Source organism: Malaclemys terrapin, chromosome 10 (genome assembly GCF_027887155.1).
Source record: "Malaclemys terrapin pileata isolate rMalTer1 chromosome 10, rMalTer1.hap1, whole genome shotgun sequence".
Lineage (NCBI taxonomy): Eukaryota > Metazoa > Chordata > Testudines > Emydidae > Malaclemys > Malaclemys terrapin.
In genome coordinates, this window is record NC_071514.1 from 48,726,156 (window position 1) to 48,751,731 (window position 25,576).

The 25,576-nt window shown below is 49.2% G+C and overlaps 1 protein-coding gene across 4 annotated transcripts in view; it reads right to left on the minus strand.

The window, feature by feature from the left end:
- CRAMP1 (cramped chromatin regulator homolog 1) overlaps positions 1–25,576 on the minus strand; it is a 120,337-nt gene that overhangs the window by 16,841 nt on the left and 77,920 nt on the right. For all 4 annotated transcript variants that reach the window (XM_054041597.1, XM_054041595.1, XM_054041596.1 and 1 more), the window contains exons 12-15: positions 25,333–25,514; positions 21,244–21,318; positions 1,610–1,691; positions 668–772 (exon numbers count right to left, since the gene is read on the minus strand). In XM_054041597.1, coding sequence (XP_053897572.1) covers positions 668–772; positions 1,610–1,691; positions 21,244–21,318; positions 25,333–25,514 — 444 coding nt within the window. The remainder of the gene's footprint in view (positions 1–667; positions 773–1,609; positions 1,692–21,243; positions 21,319–25,332; positions 25,515–25,576) is intronic.

Here is a 25,576-nt window from a genome sequence, read left to right on the forward strand (position 1 = left end):
ACTATTAGGGCTTAAAACAAAATGTAACACATACATATGCAGAGCTGAACCTGAGCCACAAAGTCTGTGGCCTAGTCTTCACTTACCGGCTGGTCCGGCGGCACGCCATCGATGTTCTGGGATCGATTTATCGCGTCTGGTTAAGACGCGATAAATCGATCCCGGAAGTGCTCACAGTCGGCGCCGGTACTCCAGCTCGCCGAGAGGAGTACGTGGCGTCGACGGGGGGAGACTTCCAGCCGCGTCTGGACCGCGGTAAGTCCGGACTAAGGTACTTCGAATTCAGCTACGTTATTAACGTAGCTGAATTTGCATACCTTAGTCCGAAGTCCGGACTAAGTGGGGACCAGCCCTTTATTCTAACTTTCCCCAGAGATCAGGAGATCCATGATGCTGGGTTTGGTTCAGATCCATAGATACATCCATTCATCCACATGCCAAGTGTTAGGATACGAGCATGGTATGTGATACTAGTTTGGAGTGTGTCATCAGTGCCCACTCTCCTTCCCTACAGCAAATCTCTCCATCCAATCACCTATTGTGATGCAAACTGTTTTTATGTACAGCAAAGTACATATAAAAGCAAGCAAAACATTTTAAAGGCACCAAGGATTTGTACCTGAATGCAGGAAATCAAAATATGCCACTTTTATGAGGGGAGACTTACTGGACAGGTGATTGGTAGCTTGTGTTGGAAGAACCTTGGGCACAATGGGTCGAGAAACAGCAGCTTTAGTCAGTGAAGACTGGATTGGCCGAAATGAACCTCTCCCTAAAGGGTGAAGAATTAAATCTCAGAAGGAGCCAAAACTGGACATCTTCCTTAAACCAAAACACAGCACTGTTAAATGGGAGCAACGTTAACAATCAAGAGGTAGAGGGAATTCTAAGCAGCTTCCAAACTAAGCTGACACTGAAAGCAGTGATGAAGTTAAGACTTCAAATAGTAGCAGCACAAGCTAATCAGCAGTTCATTGCCAGGCAAGGCAATGGCAATGGCAATATTACATGTAACCACTGCTGCATGCCATTATTTCCAATTAAAATAACCTTGAGGTTCTAATGCTGATTTTGAGATCCATGGTGGGATGCAAATTAACCTGTGTCAGTGCTATATTCAAGAAAAGGCCAGAAGGAAAGGCCAAATGGCAGACAAAATACTGGTCAGTGAATCTATTTCACCATATGAAATTCACGTAACATTCTGACGCTAGACAAAGCCTAACGTAAAGTTGAGTATGACTACTCTCTAAGGAAAAGAATTCCTGGCTCAGTATTTTCACCCACAAATTCTGTTTCTTTATATAGAATCCCATGGAACTGGGGTTAGAAAAGAGGGAGAGAAACTGAGGAGAAATTATTACAAGCTATGTAAAAATCATCAAGAAACAGAAGCTTGTCACCCCCTGGGACATGACTCAACTAAACTGGTGAATGTTTGTGGTTTTGAAAGGACTTTTTTTTTTTTCTTTTAAAGATTATTCCCTTACTCCTCACCACACACAGTGGTAAGAGAGCTTTCTAATTCATCCCAACGCAGCATCAACTCAGAACTTAATATTTCCCCACTATGGATCTTCATTTTGTAATGCAGAAAGGGCAGAAGCACCTGTTATGGAAGAGTTGGATAAGATGGAGAAGGAGCAGACATGCTGAGATGGATTTCCCGATGGCCTGGGGAGCAGTGTTCTCTGCATGGGGGGAGATAACAGACCAAAACAAATTTAAAATCAGAACAAAGTGAGTTGGTTTCATATAGTGCCTTTTGCAGTTGTGATGCCTTACAGAATAAGGAGTTGAATGTCAGTACAGCAGAGACTACGTGGGCACACACCAGTCAGACGCGGCAAGAACCCTTTCTGCTTCTGTTTGAGAGGAAATGTAAGCAACATGCCTCTTCTTTCTCTGCAAAGTACCATGACATTGAACTTCCATCTAGACTACATCCAGAGATAGATGTGAAGTCAAACTCAGCTCCTGTCTCACTGTTAGTATAGCAGTCTCCAAGTCCCTAGAGCAGTTGTTCTCAAACTTTTTTTTCACGGACCACTTGAAAATTGCTGAGGGTCTCGGCGGACCACTTAATCATCTTTCCAAATGTTGTCTGTACCGTTAGCTAACTATTGTAAAGTGCTTTGGATAAAAGTGCTATATATAAAAAAAACGTAATAAACTTTTTTTTGTTCTACAAATAAAAGCCCACAACTCATATTTTAATATTAGTAGTCTTACCTTTCTAATGCGATGATGTGCCCTCTCTCCTCCACCATGGAAACCACAGAGCTGAGGCTGGGGAGAAGGGGGGGTCTCTCCCTCTCTCCCCCACCGTAGCAGCCACAGAGCTGAGGCTGGGAAGAAGGGCCATCTCTCCCCAGCAGCCGCAGCCCTGGAACTGGGGAAAGTCGCCTCTTTCTCTGGCCGCTGCAGCCCTGCACATCCCAAATTCCTCTCATCCCCTCTTCCCACCCCACTGTTCCCTCCCACCTACCCCTTATTCCCCCCCCAAGGCCACCAGTTGCATCTTCTCCAGGGTCCAGGCATCTAATTAGTGGAACCATGCCTGCACAGCTCCACTAATTAGGTGGGTGGCCCTTCATTCTCTTGTGTGCAGCCGCCCAGGCACGCACCTTAGAGGGAACTATCGGTGGACCACCTGAATGGAGCTCGTGGACCACAATTTGAGAACCTCTGCCCTAGAGTATTACACTGTAGTGTCACCTTTGAGCATGGGCACAAGCTTTTGTGTGGGACTTGATCCTCTGTTATGGTTATTAACTAAATGATAATAAACAAGGAAGGAAACTACATTCAGAAATTTTAAAAGATGGAATTGTATGGAACAGAACATCTCACTGAGGCCTGTCAAATGCAATTTCTTAGACACCGGAGACCTCTAAGGCAGAGCGTGGACTCTCTCTTCTTGTCCCTTACATATAGCTAAGGGGACTAAAGAGCCCCTGGTCACACGCCAGCATTTCATAAGACTTTCAAACAAATGTCAAATAATTTTCCCATTTTCTTGTACTTTGTTGTTCCTGCCAGTCACATCAGCCCTGAGTCTCCCCTTCCCCCCCCACCATCTGTGCTTTTATAATCATATTTTTCTTTTTTGGCTGGGATTTGCAGGGAGCCTTAGAGAGGCCAATGATAACCACCTACCAGTGAAATTCAGAAGGAGCTGGACACCTTGCTCCCTTCAACCCCACTGAAATTCCCAGCCTTCATTTTTAAATTAGTGCCCCTTTGAACTGAGTTTGTTTTTTCTGGTATAATCTGCCTCCCCTGCATTCTGTAGACATTTCAAAAACAAACAAACAGTCAGTGGAAAGACAAATTGAAGATCTTGTTGCAATAAGGAATGGAGACACCAGGATTCCAATTGTACACAAGAGATAAAAGTCTGCAGGACTGAAGTATAAAGCAGAATCCCAGTTAGAATATTCCATTTGTTCCAAACATTCTTCCAGACCAAGTATATTTTTGCTTTCCCAACCTCCCTTCCATGTGGCTACACTACACTGTTACTACAGCTGCTGAGGCAGGAATCTAACCAGGTTAGTTATTAAAGAGGCCAAAAGAGAAAGTTACTTACCTTGTGCAGTAACGATGGTCTCCCCCTCCCTCCCCACCCATGGGTGCTCCATTTTAGGGGTGTATGTATCCCTGTACTTCTAATCAGAGACCTTTGGTACCAGTCTCTGTTCAGCCTGCACATGGTCTCTATCCCCCTCCCTCTGTGCTCTGCCTCGAGGCTAATTAGCACTGCACGGGTGAACCCTCAGTTCCTTCTCTATTCTGAAATAGAGGGGAGGAGGGAGGAAGGGTTGTTCAGCAACCATAGGGGGACACATCTCGAAAAACCATCGTTACTGCACAAGGTGAGTAACTTTCTCTTCTTGAGTAGTGTTCTATGGGTGCTGCACTATAGGTGACTCCTGAGCAGTATCCCCAATGGGAGGTTGGGGCTTCGGAGTCTAGTTTGTTATGGATGATAGCCCTATGAAGCTGAAGATGGTGTCAGAAACAGTCTCCAGTAATCGCAGTGTTCTGCGAACGTATGAGAAGATGCCCAAGTCATTGCTCTGCAGATTTCCAAGATAGGGACATTCTTGAGGAAGGCAACCAAGGAGGAAACCAACCTCGTGGAGCGTGTGCGGATTCCAGATGGAGGTACCACATTGCAAACAATACAGAAGTGTTTAAAACAAGTTCAAGACCCATTTGGAGAGTCTTTGGGCTGATATTGCTGTGTCTTTATACCTTTCTGCAATGGAAAGGAAAAGCTTAGGAGATTTCCAAAAGGCCTTCATCCAGTCCAGATAAAAGGCCAAAGCTCTCCTAACATCTAGCACAGGGGTCGGCAACCTACGGCATGCGTGCCAAAGTTGGCACACGAGCCGATTTTTCCTGGCACGCAGCGTGGGCTAAGCCACTCAGCCCCGCCACCACTCTGGAGTTCCCGTTGCCAGCTACCAGCTCCTGCGGGACCCGCCACGGGTCCAACTCAGCACCTGCTGCTGGCCTGAGGGGAAGGAACCGCAGGCTGGCAGCGGGCTGAGACCCCGGCTGCAGGAGCCGCTGGTGAAAACCCCAGAGCCGCGGCAGGCTGAGCTGCTCAGCCTGTCCCGCTCTGGAGTTCCCACTGCCGGCTCCTGCCAGCTGGGGTCGTGCCGCGGGTCCAACTCAGCACCGGCTGCTGGCCTGGGATTCCTTCCCCCAGGCTGGCAGCGGGCGGAGATCCCAGCTGGCAGGAGCTGGCAGCCGAAACCCCAGAGCGGTGTTGGGCTGAGCCGCTCAGCCCGCCCTGCTCTGGAGTTTCCGCTGCCGGCTCCTGCCAGCCGGGTCCCCACGGGTCCAACTCAGCACCTGCTGCTAGCTTGGGGGGGGGGGGGGGGGGGGGAAGGAACCCCAGGCTGGCAGCGGGCTGAGACCCCGGCTGGCAGGATCCTGCAGCCGAAACCCCAGAGCGGGGGTCGGGCTGAGACCTCAGCTGGCAGGAGCTGGGGGCAGAAACCCCAGAGTGGTGGCAGGCCGAGCCAGTCGCTGCTCTGGGGTTCTGGCTGCTGGCCCCTCGCCAGCAGGGGTCTCTACCGCGCAGCTCCACTCACCTTGCTTCCGGTTGGAGGCTCTCTTGCAGATAGGGTCCAGGTCTCCAGCCCTGCTCAGGCCTACCAGCCACCTACTCCACTCACCTCAGCTGCCAAAGAACGGTTACTTACCTTCTGTAACTGTTGTTCTTCGAGATGTGTTGTTCACGTCCATTACACATTAGGTGTACACGCGCCGCATGCACGGACGTCGGAAACTTTTTCCCTTAGCGGCTCCCGTCAGGCCAGCAGAGCCCCCTCCCTCCCGCCAGAGCAGCGCCCCGCTCTAGGGTATATATATCCCTGCCGACCCGACCCCTTCGGTTCCTTCTTGCCGGAGACTCCGACAGAGGGGAAGGAGGGTGGGAAGTGTAATGGACGTGAACACCACATCTCGAAGAACAACAGTTACAGAAGGTAAGTAACCGTTCTTTCTTCACGCCCATTACACATTAGGTGACTCCCAAGCTTACCATTGGAGGTGGGTAGGAGTCAAGGTACAACTGACTGTAGCCCAGCCCTTCCGACCACCGCGTCCTCTCTGGTCTGATGGTGGATCGCGTAGTGGGCTGTGAACGTATGTACGGATGACCAGGTGGCCGCTTTACAGATTTCCTGGATAGGAACCTGCTCCAAGAAGGCCGTCGAGGACGCTTGGGCCCTAGTCGAGTGGGCCCGGATCTCTGGGGCCGGAACGTTGGCGAGCTCATAACATGTGCGTATACAATGCACAATCCATGCCAATAAGCGCTGTGTCGAGATAGGCAGGCTCTTATACGTTCCGCAATGGCAATAAACAGCTGAGGTCCGCTCCAGGTAGAATGCTAATGCCCTTTGAACATAAAGGGTATGGAGGCTGCGGTGATAAGGGTCCGTATGGGGTTTAGGGAAGAACACCGGTAGACAAATGTCTTGCCCCATGTGAAACTGCGAGACCACTTTTGGGAGGAATTTGGGGTGCGGCCTCAGTTGCACCTTATCCTTATGAAAAACTGTATAAGGGGGTTCTGAAGTGAGGGCCCTCAATTCCGATACCCTCCTGGCCGATGTGATGGCCACGAGAAACGCCACCTTCCACGAGAGGTGCATGAGGGAGCAAGTGGCTAGGGGTTCAAAGGGGGGCCCCCCATGAGCTTAGTTAGGACTAGGTTCAGACTCCACGCAGGGACCGGTGGGCGCGAGTAGGGGAACACCCTCTCCAGCCCCTTGAGGAATCGGGCTACTGTGGAGTTGGTGACACTCCCAACTCCCCCGGATGGAATGCCGAAATGGCAGCCAAATGCACTTTAATCGAGGCGGGGGCGAGCCCCTGATGCTTGAGGTGCAGTAAGTAGTCCAGGATCGATGGAACTGAGGCCTGCAGAGGCTGTATGTGCTGAGGCTCGCACCAGTGGGAGAACCTCTTCCATTTGGCCAGGTAGGTCGCTCTTGTGGAGGGCTTCCTACTACTAAGGAGAATTTGCTGAACCTGGTGAGAGCACCTGTGTTCCGCATCATTCAGCCAGAGATACCACGCCGTGAGATGTAGCGACGACAGGTTCGGGTGGAGCAGGCGACCCCTGTCTTGTGTGACTAGGTCGTGATGGAGGGGGAGGGTGATCGGGTCGGCTATGGACAATTCCAGCAGGGTCGTGAACCAATGCTGTTGTGGCCAGGCCGGGGCGATGAGTATAATTGTCGCCCTGTCCCTGCGGGTCTTGAGGAGGACCTTGTGGATGAACGGGAATGGAGGGAAGGCATACCTCAGGCTCCCTCCCCACGGAATCGTGAAGGCATCTGCCAATGATCCCGGGCTGAGGTTCTGAAACGAGCAAAACTGAGGGCATTGACTGTTGTCCTTGGTGGCGAAAAGATCCACCCGGGGAAAGCCCCACCTCCGGAAGATTGAATGCAGGATGTCCTGCCTCAACGCCCATTCGTGCATGTGGTAGGATCGGCTGAGGCGGTCCGCTAACCCGTTTTGAATCCCTGGGAGATACGTTGCAATAAGATGGACCGCATGGGCTATACAGAAGTCCCATAATTGGAGTGCCTCGCGACAGAGGGGAGAGGACCAGGACCCGCCCTGCTTGTTTATATAGAACATGGCAGTAGTGTTGTCGATCAGGACTGCCACGCTGTGACCTTCTATGGTGACGTGGAAGGTCTGACAGGCGAGGCGAACCGCCCTCAGCTCCTTCAGATTGATGTGAAGCAACCTGTCTTCCCTGGACCACAAGCCTTGGGTCCGCAGTTCCCCCAGGTGTGCCCCCCAACCCAGGTCCGACGTATCTGTTACTAACGTCAGACTGGGTTGTGGGGCAGCGAAGAGGATCCCTTCGCAGACCTGCTGTTGATCGAGCCACCAGCGGAGCGAGCCCAACACCCGAGCCGGGATCGTCACCACCAGATCCAAGGGGTCTCTGTTGGGGCGGTACGTTTGGGTAAACCACAACTGCAAGGGCCGGAGCCTTAGGCGGGCATGTCTGATTACATGTGTGCAGGCTGCCATGTGTCCCAGGAGCTGCATGCAACACCTTGCCATTGTCGTGGGGAATTTCTGGACGGAGCTTACGGCCCTCTGAATTGTCAGGAACCGCGACTCTGGGAGGCTTGCCCGTGCGGTCACCGAGTCCAGGACTGCACCTATGAAGTCCAGTCTCTGTGTGGGAGCTAACGTGGACTTGGGCACGTTGACCAGGAGGCCGAGCCTGCCGAACATCTGTAAGGCCAGCGTCACGTGAGAGCGGACCTCTGCCTCCGACCTGCCCGTGAGGAGCCAGTCGTCCAAATATGGGAACCTTCTTTTCCGAAGGAAGGCTGCTACCACGGACATGCATTTCGTGAATACTCGTGGTGCTGATGCCAGACCAAAAGGCAGGACCGTACATTGGAAATGGCGCTGGTTGACGGTGAAGTGCAGGAACCGCCTGTGGGCCGGATTGATGGCGATGTGAAAATAGGCATCTTTCATATCGAGGGCAGCGTACCAATCCCCCGGATCCAGGGATGGGATAATAGTTCCAAGGGAGACCATACGGAAGCACGTTCTGACCAGAAACTTGTTTAGTTCGCGCAGGTCCAAGATAGGACGGAGGCCCCCTTTTGCCTTGGGAATCAGGAAGTACCTGGAGTAGAATCCTTTTCCCCTTAGGTCTGGTGGGACCTCTTCCACTGCTTCTACTGTGAGACGGGTCTGTACCTCCTGCATGAGAAGTTGCTCGTGAGAGGGGTCCCTGAAGAGGGACGGGGAAGGGGGATGGCAGGGAGGGGGCGAGGAAAACTGGAGGGTATAGCCCGCCTTCACTGTGCGCAGGACCCAGCGGTCCGATGTTATGCGCGACCATGCCCGGTAGAAATGGAACAGGCGGTCCTTGAAACTTAGAGGAGGATCCGGCATGGAATGTGGTACGCTGTCCTCGAGCGTAACTTCAAAAGCCTGGTTTGTTCCCTGGCTGCGGCTTGCCCTGGCTGTGACCTTGGCCCTGGTTAGGCGTATTGTTACGTCTCCGCCTGTTATCCCTGCCACGACGGCGGTACGGTTCGTGCCGAGGGCGAGGGTGGTACTGCCTCTGCGGTGGTTGAGGCTTAAAGGGCTTGCGCTGTGTCACCGGGGTATGCATTCCTAATGACTTTAGGGTTGCTCGCGAGTCCTTGAGGCTATGTAGTCTGGCATCCGTTTGGTCTGAGAACAAGCCCGAACCTTCAAACGGGAGGTCCTGCAGGGTGGTCTGCACCTCTGGCGGAAGGCCTGAAGCCTGTAACCATGCCGAACGCCTCATCACTACCCCTGACGCGATTGTCCTAGCCGCTGCATCGGCTGAATCGAGGGAGGCCTGCAATGAGGTCTTGGCTATCGCCATCTCCTCGTCCACCAGGGCCGTGAACTCAGGATTTGCGTCCGGAGGTAGGGAGTCTTTAAACTTGGAGACTGATGCCCAAGAATTAAAATTGTGTCTATTTAGAATCGCCTGCTGATTAGCGATCCTCAGCTGGAGGCCCCCAGACGAATAGACTTTCCTTCCAAACAAGTCCAATCGTTTTGCCTCCTTGCCCTTGGGCGCAGGGGCTTGCTGGCCATGACGCTCTCGCTCGTTGACCGCCGAGACCACCAGCGAACAAGGAGATGGGTGCAAAAAGAGTAAGTCAAACGCTTTAGATGGGGCGAAGTATTTTCTCTCTACGCCTCTTGCAGTTGGTGCACTGGAGGTCGGCGTTTGCCACACCGTCTTATAGTTGGACTGGACTGTCCGTATAATCGGGAGAGCGACTCTGGAGGGCCCCTCCGGGCTCAGGATGTCGACCATGAGGTCCTCCTGTTCTACAGTCTCCTCCGCTTGCAAGCCCAGATTGAGGGCTACCCGGCGAAGCAGGTCTTGGTGCGCCCGATGATCAATCGGGGGGAGGGCCGGACACTGTCGTGCCCGCTACTGCCTCGTCCGGCGAGGAGGAAGAGGTGGGGGCCTTTTGCCCATCCTCACCTTCCTGCAACCCGTCATCAACTGGTTGTTCCTCTGGGGCCTGTCCCACGGTGTGGGACTGGGACGGTACCGTGCTCGGTGCAGAGTCCGCTCCCTCCCGCTCCTGCGGTCTAGAGATAGTTGCCTCCTTGTGAGAGGGCGGGCGGTACCGCGGAGAGCGGGATCGGTACCCTGATGGCCCGGATCTCGAGGTCCTAGATGGGGGCCCTTGCTGGTGGTAGGCCCAGGGTGTCCAGAACGGCCATTGGCTTGGTTGGCCCCATTGGGGATGGCCAGAGGCTTCGTAGTCTCTACTAGCCTGTGCCCTATGGGCATACCCGCCGTACCGGCCCGAGTCAGTCTCCGACACCACGGACGGTGATCTGGAAGGCCACGGCGGAGCCGTGGAACGGTGCTGGTCCAGGTTTGGGGAGTAGTGCCTCCACAACCAGGACTTGGAGCAGCGTCTCGCCGACCTGGACCTGGATCGGTACCGGTGACCGGGAACGACTACGGGTGGTCGGTCTCGGGGAACGTACCGCCGACGCATCCCGGTGCCGACTCGTGTATGGCTGCTGAGTCGGTGCCGACCGCTTACTGAGGCCCGACTGCTGTGGCGCTTTCTGCGCGGAGGGCAACCGGGAGTCCACCGAGGCGGAGCTCGACCAGGACCGGTGCCTTGAACGGTGCCGAGATGGCGACCGTGATGGGCGCACCATCGCCGGCTTGCCTCTGTGTGGCAGTCTTGGTGGAGCGTCCTCAATTTGTGGAGGGCCCTCAACAGACAATGCAATGAGGGCCTTTGCTGCCTCAAATGTGTCCGGAGTGGAGGGCTGTTCCAAGAGCTCCTCCAGCCCTTCTTCCTCACTTGACGCGCCTATCCCGGGGCTCGACAGGCCTTTCGGCGCCGGAGCCACTATCGGGGCCTGTGCCGGGGCCGTGCCGGCCTTAGGCGCATTCGAAGTCTTCGCCGGCGCTGCCCTGTTATGCGGGGAGCGTCCTCGGGCCTTGGGTTGGCCCTTCGATTTTGTCGGCGAAGACGACCGGTGCCGTACATGCCCCCGTTGGGTCGGTGCCGTGGGCTTTGAGTGACCCGCCGGTGCCGGTTCCCGCACCAATGCCGGGGCGCTCCACACTGAGGCGGACGGTGCCGCCGAAGTGGAGGGCTGTAACGTCGTCTCCATGAGCAGCTGCTTGAGGCGAAAGTCTCTTTCTTTCTTAGTTCTGGGCTTAAAGGCCTTGCAGATCTTGCAGCGCTCTTTCTGGTGAGCTTCCCCCAGGCAGCGGAGACACGAGTCGTGGGGGTCGCTCAATGGCATAGGCTTACGGCACGTGGCACAAGCCTTGAAGCCTTGGGCGTGCGGCATGCCCCGCCACCCAGGGCCGGTGCCGGGGTTGACCAAACAACCACAGCAGGAACTTTAAGTACCTAATGAGCTGTTAACTACTAAGCTTAACACTAACTACTAAATAACTGATAACTGTTGCAGATAACACTAATGACTATGCTAAGGGACACTCTCAGACGAGAGACAGAGTTGTTCCAATGCCGCCACGGACGGTAAGAAGGAACTGAAGGGGTCGGGTCGGCAGGGATATATATACCCTAGAGCGGGGCGCCGCTCTGGTGGGAGGGAGTGGGCCCTGCAGGCCCGACGGGAGCCGCTAAGGGAAAAAGTTTCCGACATCCGTGCACGCGGCGTGCGTACACCTAATGTGTAATGGACGTGAAGAATCACTCGAAGGAGAATCTTGGTTTCCAGCCCTTGCTCATCCTGCTTTCGGGCCTGGAGTCCCAGCAGGCCACCCTTTACATATAACAATAATTTGGTTATATATTACAGACTTATAGAGAGACCTTCTAAAAAGCGTTAAAATGTATTACCGGCACGCGAAGCCTTAAATTAGAGTGTATAAATGAAGATTTGGCACACCACTGCTGAAAGGTTGCCGACCCCTGATCTAGCATGTGCAGTATAGCCTCCCTGTTATCACAGTGAGGCTTAGGGTAAAAAGTCAGAAGATTAATCAGTTGGTTCATGTGAAAAGACAAGGTCGCCTAGAGGATGATCTTTGGATAGGGCCAAAGAGTAACCTCATTTTTAAAGATTATAAAGAGTGGTGCACCATTAGTGCCACTATTTCCCCTGTTCTCCTTGCCGAGGTGAAGGCTACCAGAAATGCTGTCTTCATTGACAGGTATGTGAGTGAACAAGTGGCCATAGGCTCAAAAGCATGATCTAGTGAGACTCTTTAAAACTAGATTTAGGTCCCACATTGCAGTGGGATGTCTGGGTTGGGGAATGAGGTTCACTATGTCCTTGAGGAATCTTTTTGTAGTTGGGTGGGAGAAATCTGAATATCCCTCTACTTGTTAATAGAAAATTGCTGTGGCCGCCAGATATACTTTGAGTGAACTGAGGGACTGATTGGCCTGACACCTTGAGGTCAGCACACACCATGGGAAGGGTAGAAGATGCCAGGGTAATTTGTCTGGAATTGCCCAAACCTGAAACCTAGTTCGCTTCTGCAGGTAAATATGACGGGTAGTAGATTTTCTACTGTGTAGCAGCACTTCCTGTACCGCCATGGAGCAGCAGCATTCTGTGTGTTGGTACCACGAAGAAGCCAAGCCTTGAGCTAGGATATCTGCAGGTTGGGATGGAGAATGTGTCCTTCGTTCTGAGAGAGGAGAGAAGGAGTGGGTTGAAGAGAGATTGGTGGACACATTGCAAGCTGTGACAGGTATAGGTATCATGTTTGTCTCACTCAGGTGGGAACAATCAGAACAACATTTGCTTTCCCTCTTTTTATTTTTAACAGGGCTTTCAACAGCAGAGGGAATGGAGAAAAGGCATATAGAAGGTCCTTGTCCCATGGAAGAAGGAGAGCATCCCCTAACAAGTGTTTTCCAAGGCCAATCCTGGAGCAGCAGTGTGGGAACTTCCTGTTCAGTTAAGTAGCAAACAAGTCTACTGTCGGTGTCTCCCATTGATAGAATATGCTGGGTTCAGTTCCCATTTGTGGTAATGTGAGAACTTGCGACTCAGAGTGTCCGCTGTTGTGTTCTGCATTCCTGGGAGGCAGGCTGGCTGCTGATATTAGAACATTGTGGCAGATGCACCAGTTCCAGAGCTTTGGTGCTTCCGCACACAGGGAGGCCAATCTGGCACCGCCCTGACAATTTAGATAGTATATGCACACAATGTTGTCTGTCATGACCTTCGTGTTTGTACCTCTGATCAGTGAAAGAAAGTGAAAGCAAGTGTTCGGAGGTTGATGTGGAGAGTCGCCTCCGTGGACGACCACTTGCCGAGTTGTGAGGTTGTTGAGATATGCACCTCAACATATGAGGGATGCAGTTGCAGTGAGAAGTAATATCAGGATTGAAAGTTGTGTGAACTTTGCATGAACACCAATGCAAACATTTGTTGGGTCTTTCCACCAATCCAGGGAGTGTTTGACCCTGGAAGGCATCAAGAGAGGTTTGTCTAACTTGTCTGTTTCGCCTGTAAACCGAACTGAACCCTGTCTACAGACATCATATGTGAAGTCCGGCATGATATATTACAAACGTGCCAGCTGCCATGTGTCCTAGAAGCTGGAGGCAATGTCTGGCTGATGTTTGTGGACTAGTTTGAACTGTCTGAGTGTTGACAGGCTGTGAAATCTGTGTTGTGGGAGGAGCGCACACACATGCAGTGCATTGAGATCAGCCCCTATAAACTCCAAGTACTGTACCAGAGTTAAGGTTGACTTTTTGATGTTGATTAGTAGCCCTAGCTTCATTAATAACCCCCCATTGTCCTGTTGGTTGGCCATAGGGCGTCTTTGAAGGAGTGGGCCCTGAAGAGACAGTCATCCAAATATGGGTAGATCATGATCCCCAGGGTGCATACGTGAGCCGCTACTGTGGAGAATACTCTGGGAGCCAACAGAGGCCAAAAGGGTAAGGATTCTGACCTAGGGTAAGCCAGAGGAATTGTCTGGAAGATGATAGAATCGATATGTGGAAATTGGTTCTCAGCTCTCAACCTTCAGGATGCCTATCTCCTTATTCCATAGATGGAATAATCACTGGTAGTGTGACCATCTAGAATTTGTTGAGACTTCACATATTTCTTCAATGCTCTAAGATCCAGTATGGGTCTCCAACCTCCCTTTTTCTTGGGGATCAGGAAATATCAGGAATAAAATCCTTTGCTTCAGAGATGTGCGCGAACAGGTTCTATGGCTCTTAGAGATAGGAGGTGATTTATTTCCTGTCTTAATAGTCTCTTGTGAGAAGGATCCCTGAAGAGAGAGACAGATAGGAAGAGTAGAGAGGGAGGTGACGTGGACAGAATACCCATGGGAGATAAATTTCCAAAACCCATCTGTCGAATGTTGTGTTCCCAGTTCTCATGGAACAGAGCCAGACAGCATCTAAAGGGATGTGAGAGGTCGAGAGAGCTGGTGTTTTAGAGTGTGGCATCAAAATTGGTGTTTTGAGGTGGAAGGCTATGACATGGAGGCCTGATGGTTTGCGGCTGTAGCAATGTAATGGGTAATTGAGCGGAAGTGACTTCTGTGATGGCTGAGGACTAAGTTTCCTTTTTTGTCTGGGCATATAGATCCCCAGCAACTGAAATGCGACTATGGAGTATTTCAGAGTGTGGAATGCAGCATTGGTCTTGTCTACAAACAATTTCAGGCCTTTGAAGGGGAGGTCCTTGACCATCATCTGAATCTCCTTCGGTAGTCTCAAAGATGCAGCCACGATAGCTGTCAAGTTCGAACAGGCTGCAGTTTCCACGGCATCTAATGCGGTCTGGAATGCTGTTTTTGTACGATGGCCTGAAATTGGTCCCTATGTGACTCCGTCAGGTGATCAATAAAGGTGTTAAGCTTCGCGTAATTTGTGCAGTCATATGTGGCCGCTAAGGCTTGGTAGTTTGCAACTCAAAATTGCAAAGTTGCAGAAGAATAAGCCTTCCTCCCAAACCAGTCAAGTCTCTTCTGATTCCTATCATAAGGGGTGGATTTTGAGTAGTCCTAGTGGCCATGGGAGTTCACCGAATTCACCATGATGCAATTAGGTGGTTGGTGGGAAAAGACATACTTCTTGTTGGCCCATTTGCACATTGGTTTGGCCGATGCTGATGTTTGCCACATGAGTTTGGCTGGATCCAAAAGCCCCTCGTCAATGAGGAGGGCGATCTTTGAGGAGGAGGGTGTATGTAAAATGTCCAGCAGCTTATGGTGGGTGTCCCTCACCTTCTTGAGAGGTATTTGTAATGTATCTGCACCCTCTTTGTAAGATCCTGAAAGTACCTAAAATTTTCTGTCATGGAAGAAGGAGGGGACATCACTGCCTCATCTGGAGAGGAGGAAGAGAAATTAGTTGATGGTGTGGTCTCCTCTTTTAGCTAGATCTCCTGTTGTTCGGATATTTCCTCAGGAGGTGCTGAGGCTCTAGATGTAGAGGCAAAAGGAGAGCGCCTCACGGATTCCCAGTGGGTTCCTGTGATGGGATCCCACGGTATCTGGAACTGGGGCACTGCTGTGCCGCCTTAACTCTCCAGCCTGGGCTGTCACTAGCAAAGCATTGTGAGAGACAAGCAGCAAACCCCTCTAGGTGAGGTTATCACTCAGTACAACAGCATGTGGAGCCCCACACCCAGCTGAATTGCACAAATGTTCCCTGAGCCACTCATGAATATCACAGAGAAAGGAACCAGCAAATCTGCCAAGCCCCCAGAACTGTATTGTCGTGACCAGTATACGTTCATTACCCGGTCCACCCTCTCTCAGTGTGGAGAGGACACACACCAGCCTTCGTAACCTGAGCAAAGATTTCCCAAGCACTTCAACTAAAAAACACCGTTTTAGGTAAAATATAAAACAGATTTATTAACTACAGAAATATAGATTAAGTGATTATAAGTGGTAGGCTTAAAAGTTCAGAGATAGTTACCAAAGAAAATAAAAACTAAGCACACAGTCTAAATCCTAGACCTTATTAGACTGAGCAATATTTGGATCAGTTTCTCTCATCCCACTGGATGTTGCAACTAGGTTACAGTCCTTAATACACAGGCTTTCCCTTTAAAGCCTTGGACCAGTTTCCTCAGTTCAAGTCTTTGTCTTCCCAGCATTCTTCTTCCCTTCAGCATAGGTGGGAGAAGAAAAAGGTGAACAGTGTCATCACAAGGACCTAATTTTATACTTTTAGTCCATGCCCCTGGAAAAAATACTAGCCCAGGCATGCCTGATGGGCCTTGCTGAGTTACAGGGTTGAGCAATCCCCATTGTGTGGTGCTTCTCTTACACAGTTGTAAATCCCTTGTTTACAACTCCCCTGCTGATTAATGGTCTTTTAACACCCGTATGGGTGTGGATCACCTCCTTTGTTGCCACTAGAGAACTAACAATGGATGATGCCCAAGTTTGCAACATATTTCAATAACACTGCTCTACAGCCAAAATGCTTCTGAAATAAACGTAGTCAAACTTTACTAATTCTGGGTCACTGAGAACGAAAATGATGCTTAAAATTGTTGATTGGCTCTAGTTTTCAAGATATGCTATTGGGTCAGTATATACGACCCTTGACTTGGGAATGGCGGAGGATAAGTGAGTTATAAAGGGAAGGGATCTCAATTTAAACCAGAAATGACTAAAATACATCTTTGACTGGATCTATGAATAAATCTATGACTGGGTTTGGACAGTACTTGCTTTTTAGGCAAAACAATGAATGATGCAATCTGAAGCTGGTATTGCGTCATACATGATATGAATTGCATCATGTTATTCCTAGATGTCATGGATGATGCAATCATAACGAAGCTTACATCACTCTGCTGAAAAAATTGCCCTATATCAGCTCTAGAAATCATACAGTGTCATGTCTCTTATTTGTCAGTGTTTGGTTTTGCAAAGGGACACATTTCTGTTTAGCCAAAGTGAGCTGAGATGCCTTGTACTTCTGTGAACAGTGCAGATCATCACAAACATAGCAGAAGTTAAGTGACTTTTGCATCACAGAAGCGCAGTATAACCACTATGGTTAAGAAAGCCTATCACCTTTATTTTGGCCGCAAAATTGGAGATCAGGACAAGAGGTGGGCCCCACACCTATGCTGCAACACTTGTGCAACAAATCTTCGCCAGTGGTTGAACAGGAAAAGGAAATCTATGCCTTTTGCAGTGCCAATGATTTGGAGAGAGCCAACAGACCATACCAGCAATTGTTACTTCTGCATGGTGCCTCCAGTTGGGAAAGGTGTGTCAAAGAAGAAAAAGTGGACTGTGCATTATCCAAACATTCCATCAGCTATACGCCCAGTACCCCACGGAGAAGGACTGCCGGTGCCTGATGCACCAGAATCACTCTCATTTGAGTCAGACGAGGAAGAGGATGAAACTTCTGGTCCTGAACCACCAATGTCACAGGACCCACATTTTCTCCCATCCTCTGAACCACACCTCATAAACACAAGGTGAACTGAATGACCTTGCCCAAGAGTAAGGCAGAGCTGTTGGGCTCCAGACTACAGCAGTGGAATCTCCTGGCAGGTGATGTTAGGGTTTCCATGTTCCGTGACCGTCCAAAGGATCTTGTCCCATTCTTCTTCATGGAACGTGATCTTGTAGCCTGCAACAACATCGATGGTGTGATGGCAGCCCTCAACATCGTTCACAATCCAGATGAGTGAAGACTGTTCATTGATTCATCGAAGACAAGTCTTAAAGCTGTTTTACTGCATAATGGCAATGTTTTGCCATCAATTCCAGTTGGTCATGCAGTCCATATGAAGGAAACCTATGACAACATGAAACAACTTTTGAGGTACATAAACTATGACCAACATCAGTGGCAGCTTTGTGGCGATTTGAAGGTTGTTGCTCTCTTGCTTGGTCTGCAGACTGGATACACAAAGTACTGCTGTTTTCTCTGCAAATGGGATAGTCGTGCAAGAGATTTCCACTACATCAAGAAAGATTGGCCACTCCGACAGTCATTGGAGCCTGGGAGGAAAAGTGTTCAGCATCCACCACTTGTTGAATCAAGGAAGATCTTGTTACCACCCTTACACATCAAGCTGGGTCTGACGAAGAACTTTGTCAAGGCCATTGACAAAACACAAGCAGCTTTCAAGTACCTCTGTGGAAAATTTCCAAAGTTAAGTGAAGCTAAGATAGAGGAAGGTGTCTTTGTTGGTCCTCAGATTCGTGAACTTCTTCGAGATGATGCATTTGACCATGCACTGTGTGGCAAGGAAAAGACGGCATGGAAAGCCTTCCAGTTAGTGGCAATACATTTTCTCGGAAACAACAAGGCAGACAACTACAGGTTGTTGGTGGAAAACCTCCTCAAGGCATACAAAAGCCTTGGTTGCAACATGTCACTAAAGATACATTTTCTGCACTCTCATCTAGATTTTTTTCCACCGAACTGCGGAGAAGTGAGCGACGAGCACAGCGAGCGATTTCACCAGGACGTTGCAACAATGGAGAAACGCTATCAGGGCAAACGGAGCCCATCAGTGCTTGCAGACTATTGCTGGACAGTGACAAGAGATGCTCCATTTAATCAATACAAGAGACAAGCCAAGAAGCGCCGAGTAAACACTGAATAGGACTAAACTATGTACATAATAGTTTTTTGCCTTTTGTTTCATAATAAATTTTATTTATATAACCTTTTTGGTGATTTTTAAAGTGTTACATAAACAGGACAGGTGAAATATTATCCTGTAAAGCAACCATAAACACATGAAAAGACCTAGGTTTACAATTTATGATTAAAACTCTACTATCTACACAATATACATAGACATAAAATGTAAAAACTTAAATATCTTAGAAACAGTAGTTGTTTTAATTGTCATATTTGAATTCAGCACATCAAAATACATAATAAATAGCACATTTTATCTCTGAAGCAGACGACTTCTCAAAAATTGTAGACCAGTGTAACCACTACACAGCAAAATCTCATAAGATCATACACACTGATGTACATATTTTCATCAGATCATGATTTTTTCTATGATATATTATATGGCATGTTTTGTATGAAATATCAAAATCATATATAAATGATGAATATGGGGATTACAGGGCACTACTTTGAGGTACACAGTTCTACAGTGACCCTGGATGCCTGGGAGGCCTGGTGTGGCCACTGTGGCAGTGGAAAGGGCATGGGTGGCAGAGCCCATGGCTGGTCATACTGTGGGGTTGGGATCCAGAGTGAAAATGTGCCTGGGAACGTCTGAGCTGATGGTGGGAGGGAGCATAATGTGAGTGAGAGAGAACCTCCTGCTGGCCGCTATCATTTGGAGGTGCAGATAAGGAGACTGGAGGCAAACTGCTCAGTACTGGTGGTGATTTAGGGTTTGAGATGCATCCTGTACTGAGTAAAGGAAACTCTGGGGTTTCAGATATCACCAGGTTGTTAGAAAATCTGAACTCCTGCAGTGCCATGGTCATCAGTACTGTCAGGGCTTGCCAGTGCTGACTCGTCAGTACCGAAGCAATCTGATCTTGACCAGGATGAGCGGTCCAATGAGGTTTAGTTGGTTTTGGTACTGAGGGTTTCCGTATCGGTGCCAACTTCCCATAGGCAGTACGGTCTGTGCTTCTGTCTGATAGGCGGTACCACTACCTCAGCACCTGTGCCCAGAGGGTCCTTAGGTTTACTCCAGGTGTCCTAAACAAGTCGTGTGGGTCATCCAGTGAGGAGCCATCAGTACCAAAGTGACTCAATGTGATGGGGATCTCCTCTAGCTGGTTAGGGACTCACTGTGAGGGCTTGTGGCGCTCTTTTTGGAGATGTTTCACAGGGAATCTGAAGGTTTCTTCCTTGGTTCACCCGCTTTGGAAGTAGAAGGCTGCAGTGATGGCTCTCATCGCTGAGGAGACTCAGGACCCAGGTCAACTGCAGGTTGCAGAGCTCCCACCATCAGAAGTAGTTTTAGCTTTATTTCTCAGTTTTTCCAGGATCTGGCTTTCAGTTGCTGGCACAACACACACTTTTGGGGAATGTGGGCCTCCCTGAGGCACCATATGCAGCGGGACTATCCATCTGTTACAAGTATGGACTCCTTACAGGAGAGGCACCCCTTCAACCTGAGGGAGCTGGGCATGCCCCTTGATAGGGGCAATCCCCAGTAAAGGGGGAAAAAAATAAAATAAAAGCTTGTGGGGGTGTGTGTGGAAGGTAAAAGAATAGCAATGGACCCTATCACCTAAGAAAACGCACACAAAAACACTAAGGCTATGTCTGTGCTGCACTTTTGTTAAACTTCTGTTGGTTAGTGTGTGGGTAAAAAACCCCCACCCCTAACTGACAAAAGTTTTAGTGACAAAAAACACTGGTGTGGACAGTGCTTTGTTGGCAGGAGATGCTCTCCTGCCAACAAAGCTTCTGCTTCTCATGGGGGGTGGCTTTATTTTGCAGGTAGGAGAGATCTCCTGCCGGCAAAGAGCAGCTACACTGCGTACCTTAGCCGCTGTAAGGTACGCAGTGTAGATATAGTTTAGATCTTTAGAAATCCTTTATCTTAGTCATTCTTAAAGTATCTGTGAACTGACTGCTAATCGCGCCATCTCTAGCCAGGGGTGGTTGAGAAGGAAGTAAAGGCGGCTCGCCGCGCATAATTAATTAGCCTACAGGCAGAGCACGATGAGAGAGCATGTGTATAGGCCGAACGGACACTGCTACTGAAGATCTCCGATCAGAAACACAGGGACGCATACACACCTACAGTGGAGCACCCATAGGGACACTACTCAAAGAAGAATCCTTGTTCCCTACGACTCTTCAGTTTTATTTCCCCAGAGGACATGACAGAGGAAGCTAAACTCTTATTTTTAGGTTTCAGAGTGGTAGCCGTGTTAGTCTGTATCAGCAAAAAGAACGAGGAGTACTTGTGGCACCTTAGAGACTAACAAATTTATTTGAGCATAAGCTTTCGTGGGCTAAAACCCACTTCATCGGATGCATGCAGTGGAAAATACAGTAGGAAGATATATATACACAGAGAACATGAAAAAAATGGGTGTTGCCATACCAACTGTAACGAGAGTAATTAAGGTGAGCTATTATCAGCAGGAGGGAAAAAAAAAACTTTTGTAGTGATAATCAGGATGGCCCATTTCCAACTGTTGACAAGAAGGTGTGAGTAACAGTAGGGGAAAAATTTAGCATGGTGAAACAGTTTTTACTTTGTATAATGACCCATCCACTCCCAGTCTTTAGTCAAGCCTAATTTAATGGTGTCTAGTTTGCAAATTAATTCCAATTCTGCAGTTTCTCATTGGAGTCTGTTTTTGAAGTTTTTTTGTTGGAGTATTGTGACTTTGAGATCTGTAACTGAGTGACCAGGGAGGTTGAAGTGTTCTCCGACTGGTTTTTGAATGTTATAATTCTTGACGTCTGATTTGTGTCCATTTATTCTTTTGCATAGAGACTGTCCGGTTTGGCCAATGATAATAGCTCACCTAAATTAATTACTCTCGTTATAGCGTGTATACATCTTCCTACTGTATTTTCCACTGCATGCATGCAATGAAGTGGGTTTTAGCCCACAAAAGCTTATGCTCAAATAAATTTGTTAGTCTCTAAGGTGCCACAAGTACTCCTCATTCTTCTTATTTTTAGGAAAACCTCACTGACGGTCTACACAGCAAGAAAGCAAACTCCAGACTCAGTCAATTTCTCTGACCTGTACCACCAATGGCTTCCGCAGGTGCCTGTTCCGCAATCTCCTTGGTTTTGGCAAGAAGTAGTCTGACTGCATCTGGGAGTGGGGGGGGAGGAAGGGGGAAGAGGGAGAGAAAGAGAAAGGAAACACGTTACACAATATTTTGACCACCCAGTCATGAAAAATTCCTCCCTACGCTCTGTTGATGAATAACGTATCTATAAAAAAGACACCAGAAATAAAACAGCTCTTTACCAAAACACCCCAGCAAGAAGCTGGGAATGGATCACTTGATTACCTGTTCTGTTCATTGCCTCTGAAGCACCTGGCACTGGCCACTGTCGGAAGACAGGATACTGGGCTAGATGGACCTTTGGTCTGACCCAGTATGACCATTCTTAAGTTTCAAACCAGTCTAAAGTTCTTCATGCCAAAACTACCTGCAGACCATATATACCTCCCTCATCTTTGGTGTATGTACAGAGTATTGAAAATGTATATTATTCTAACTGCAGGCTGCTTAAAGTTAGACTTCAATGAGGGAAAAGCTCCACTGAACTATGTACACTATGTTTAATTTCCCTAAACTAGAAATTGATACTTTAAGGTCATCTTCCAGGTCTCTGCAGCATTGAAGCAGCTTGGTCCAACTGACCGGGCATTATACTGGGAATCAGGAGACCTGGGTTCTATTCCTGAGTCTGCTCCCAACTTGCTGTGAGACTCTGGGCAAGTCACCTCACCTCTACATGCTTCTGCCTCCCCTGCTCCCCCATACTTGGTCTGTTTGTCTATCTACACTTAGGCAGTTTGGGGCAGGCCCAGTCTCACTGCGTGTTTGTAGAAGGTCTAGCACAATGGGGCCCTGATCTCTTTTAGGGCCTCTAGGAACTACTCCAATAACTTTTTCTGTCAGGAATACTCATTTTGTAAACTAAGCAATACATTCTTTTACCAGTTTTATGGGGAGGAAGCTCACTCCCAAAGGAAATGTTTTACTAACTACTCATCTATCATGGTTTGGTATGAGGTTACTTACCTGTTACTGGAGGTTCCTGGAGATGAACCTATATTCCGCTGTGGATTACACATGCACAACAGGCACTCAGAATTCGAAAGTAGTGTCTGTTGAGCCACACATACGCCCCAACTTGCTTCGTGCTTCTGTCTGTAGTGACAAAGGGCAGGGCAGATCGCATCTCCAGTTCCTTCTCCAATGTGAATCTGGTAGATCCGAAGCCAAGGAGGAGGAGGGCGGGAAGTGGAATACAGATGGTGACCACCCATCTCAAAGAACCTCTACTTAGAGGTAAGTAACCTCTTCAAGTGATGGTCCCTATCGTATTCCATCGTGGATGACTGACAAGCAGTACCTATGTAGGAGGAGGGTGTGAGGATGACAACAGAAGGGTCGTGTGGAGAACCACCATGTGAAAGGAGTCATCTGCCACCAAGTCCTGCACCCAGGTGTAGTGTGTGGCAAACATGTGGACAGAACACTCCATGTGGCTGCTCTAAATAGGTCTATGAGAGACACATCTTGAAGGGATACCTTTTGGGGTCCCCTCCAGTTATATGAGATAGGTATATCTCCATATAGAAGATAGTTGCTACCATGGTTGTGCCGGTCTATGTGGTGGTGCATAGGAGTGGTATGGGAAAGGCGATTCTTCCGTCAGTTCAGATTCATCCGAAAAAGAGGACTGGTTCCAAAGGCAGTACCATTGGAGCCAATGGAGAGGTGTATAGCATACATGTGAGGGGGCGACAGCTCCTGTACCACAGGCACGTCTTATGGCAGAGATCTGAGTTCCCTGGAAGTGGAAGGACCCGATGGGAGGAGATGACTATGGATCCAGTAAAGCAAAGACATCTTGGGGTGCAGCCACAGATTAGGATCTCCCTGGCAGAAGGGACACTACTGTCTCATTTTTGGCTGCTGGTACTGGTGCTCTACTGGTGCTGGAGGGTCTCACGTTTTGTGAGGTGCTGGAGATGGTGGTACCAAGAGGTTCACTGCCTGGAACCAGTGTTCTCACTGTTTGTGGGTCTTTTTCTTGTGCCTGTGAAACGTAGAACATATGTTGTGCCATTGGGCCAAGCTGGTGGAAGGAATGTTTCTTTGAGGTAAGACTTGGAGGAAAATTTAATCACATGCTTATGGGAGTGCTTCCTAATCTCCCAAATAGGCCCCTCCCCCAAACGGCGGAGCCACCCCCTGACATCAACTCTGTGGGAGTGGCTCCGCCGTTACCAGAGTTGGATGTAGTAGCAGCATGAGGCACACTCCTCACTGATTCTGGCAGATGTATGGGGGATTCTCCAGCCTGGGTCTCATGGCCTTCTCCAGAGATACTTCCAGAGACAAAGTGCTTGACCTTCTCTGCTACAGCTGGGAAAAGACTGACAAACACTGCACCTAGCTGCAATGAGAGCTTCTTCCAGGCTGTAGAGACAGCATTGGTGGTTATTGCTGACTGAGAAGGATTGCGGGCAGGAGGTGCAGTTTGAAATGCTGGGCATAGTCCAGTACTCGAATGAGGTATAGGGGGCATGGGGACTAAGGGTATGTCTACACTTACCTCCGGGTACAGCGGCAGGCAATCGATGTTCTGGGATCGATCCCGGAAGTGCTCGCTGTTGACGCCAGTACTCCAGCTCGGCGAGAGGAGTACGTGGCATCGACGGGGGAGCCTCCCTGCTGCGTCTGGACTAAGGTACTTCGAATTCAGCTAAGTTATTAATGTAGCTGAATTTGCGTACCTTAGTCCGAAGTGGGGGGTTAGTGTGGACCAGGCCTAGGGGAAGTTGCTGACCTCTGTTCTGAACTGTTAAAACTACAACTAAAACTGAAAACTATGTACAATTAAAGGTATTAGAGCTGCATCAGAGATGATGACACTGAAGGTTCCAACCCAGACCACGTAGCGGTGAGAAGGAACTAGAGATGCGGTCAGTCTGCCGTGACTTTTATCACCTCGAACGGAAGCACGAGGTGAATCAGGGTGCATGTGCAGATCAACGGACACTTCTTTCAAGTTCTCTGACTCTGGGTGCATGTGTAACCCACAGTGGAATACAACAGGGACCATCACTCGAAGAAGAACAAGTAGTTATTGAGTCAACAAAACTTGATGGGACATTTCAAACTTTGATAAATAAAGATAGATATCAACTAGTTTTTCTACATGTGTAAATAAGACAGAACTTTGGCTTCAACTGGTGAACTTTGCTAATTAAAGTGCCAGCGAGATGGCATTCTGGCTTTCAAGTTGGTGTAGCTTTGAAGCTCAGCTGTATGCTCAAGCACCTGACAAGCTTCTTCCAGTGTAATGCCAGGTCTGAACACTGCTGGAGGCATTTCTTCGTAAGGAAGATGATGCTTTTTAATATTCAAATCAGTCAGTCATTCTTGGACTAGTAGCATTTTAATCCCCACCAGGAGCTTAGTCAGGCTCCAGCATGCTACATTTTTTGTTCACTGGTCTCTGTAAGAGGGTGTGCCTGCCTGTAGTGCCCCCTGCTGGCCAAGTGTGGCCCTGTAGAGGCCTGCCTCAATTTCCCCTTCTTTCAGGACTCAAACTCCACACAGGCTCTCTCATGGCTAACACCATCCTTGCTTCAGACTGGTTCAACAAACAGTTCACAGCAATTCTCAAAGTCCCACAATAAAGTCCACCACCACAACACGAACGTTCATATTCAGCCAGTTCCGGAGCTCTTCTGTCCCAGTCTGCTCTCCACCAAGCAGCCGCTCCCTGCGCTTCCTAGCTGGAGCTCAGCCTTCTTCAATTCTTTTTCTCTTGGTCAGAAAAATCAGCAGGCAACCCCTCTTTGGGCTCTCTTGGCCCTCCCCTGGTTACTCTGGGTCTCCTGTGGGAGCCTCCTGCTCTCTACAGCCTCTGTCACAGCTTCTTCCTCTAGCTGCACCCTTACCTCTCTGGGTTGAGACATCTGTGGGTAGCCTATCTTCTCCTGCTGCTGTCTCCCCCTATATAAGGCCCAGGTGCCATCCCTTAAACCCAGTTGGGCAGCAGGTAATCAGTCAGAGGTACACTGGACCCTGCTCCCTCTTAAAGGTGCCAGTCACCCTGCAACAGTTTCACTTACACTAATTGTGTCCAAGTGCTGTCGGAAGGTCAGTTCTGCTTCCTTGCTAGGCACGAACAGCTTTCCATGTCGGCTATTGGGTGGTAGAGTCGTGGGAACTGCAAAGAGCCCACCGTCTGCATCAGCTCCTCCAGAACTTGAGGGACCAGCCGCCAAGAGAGGTCTAGGGGGGTTCCTCAAACCTGGAAGATTTTAATCAACCATTTAACAAAATAAAAACTAATGGAATTATATTTAGTAGATG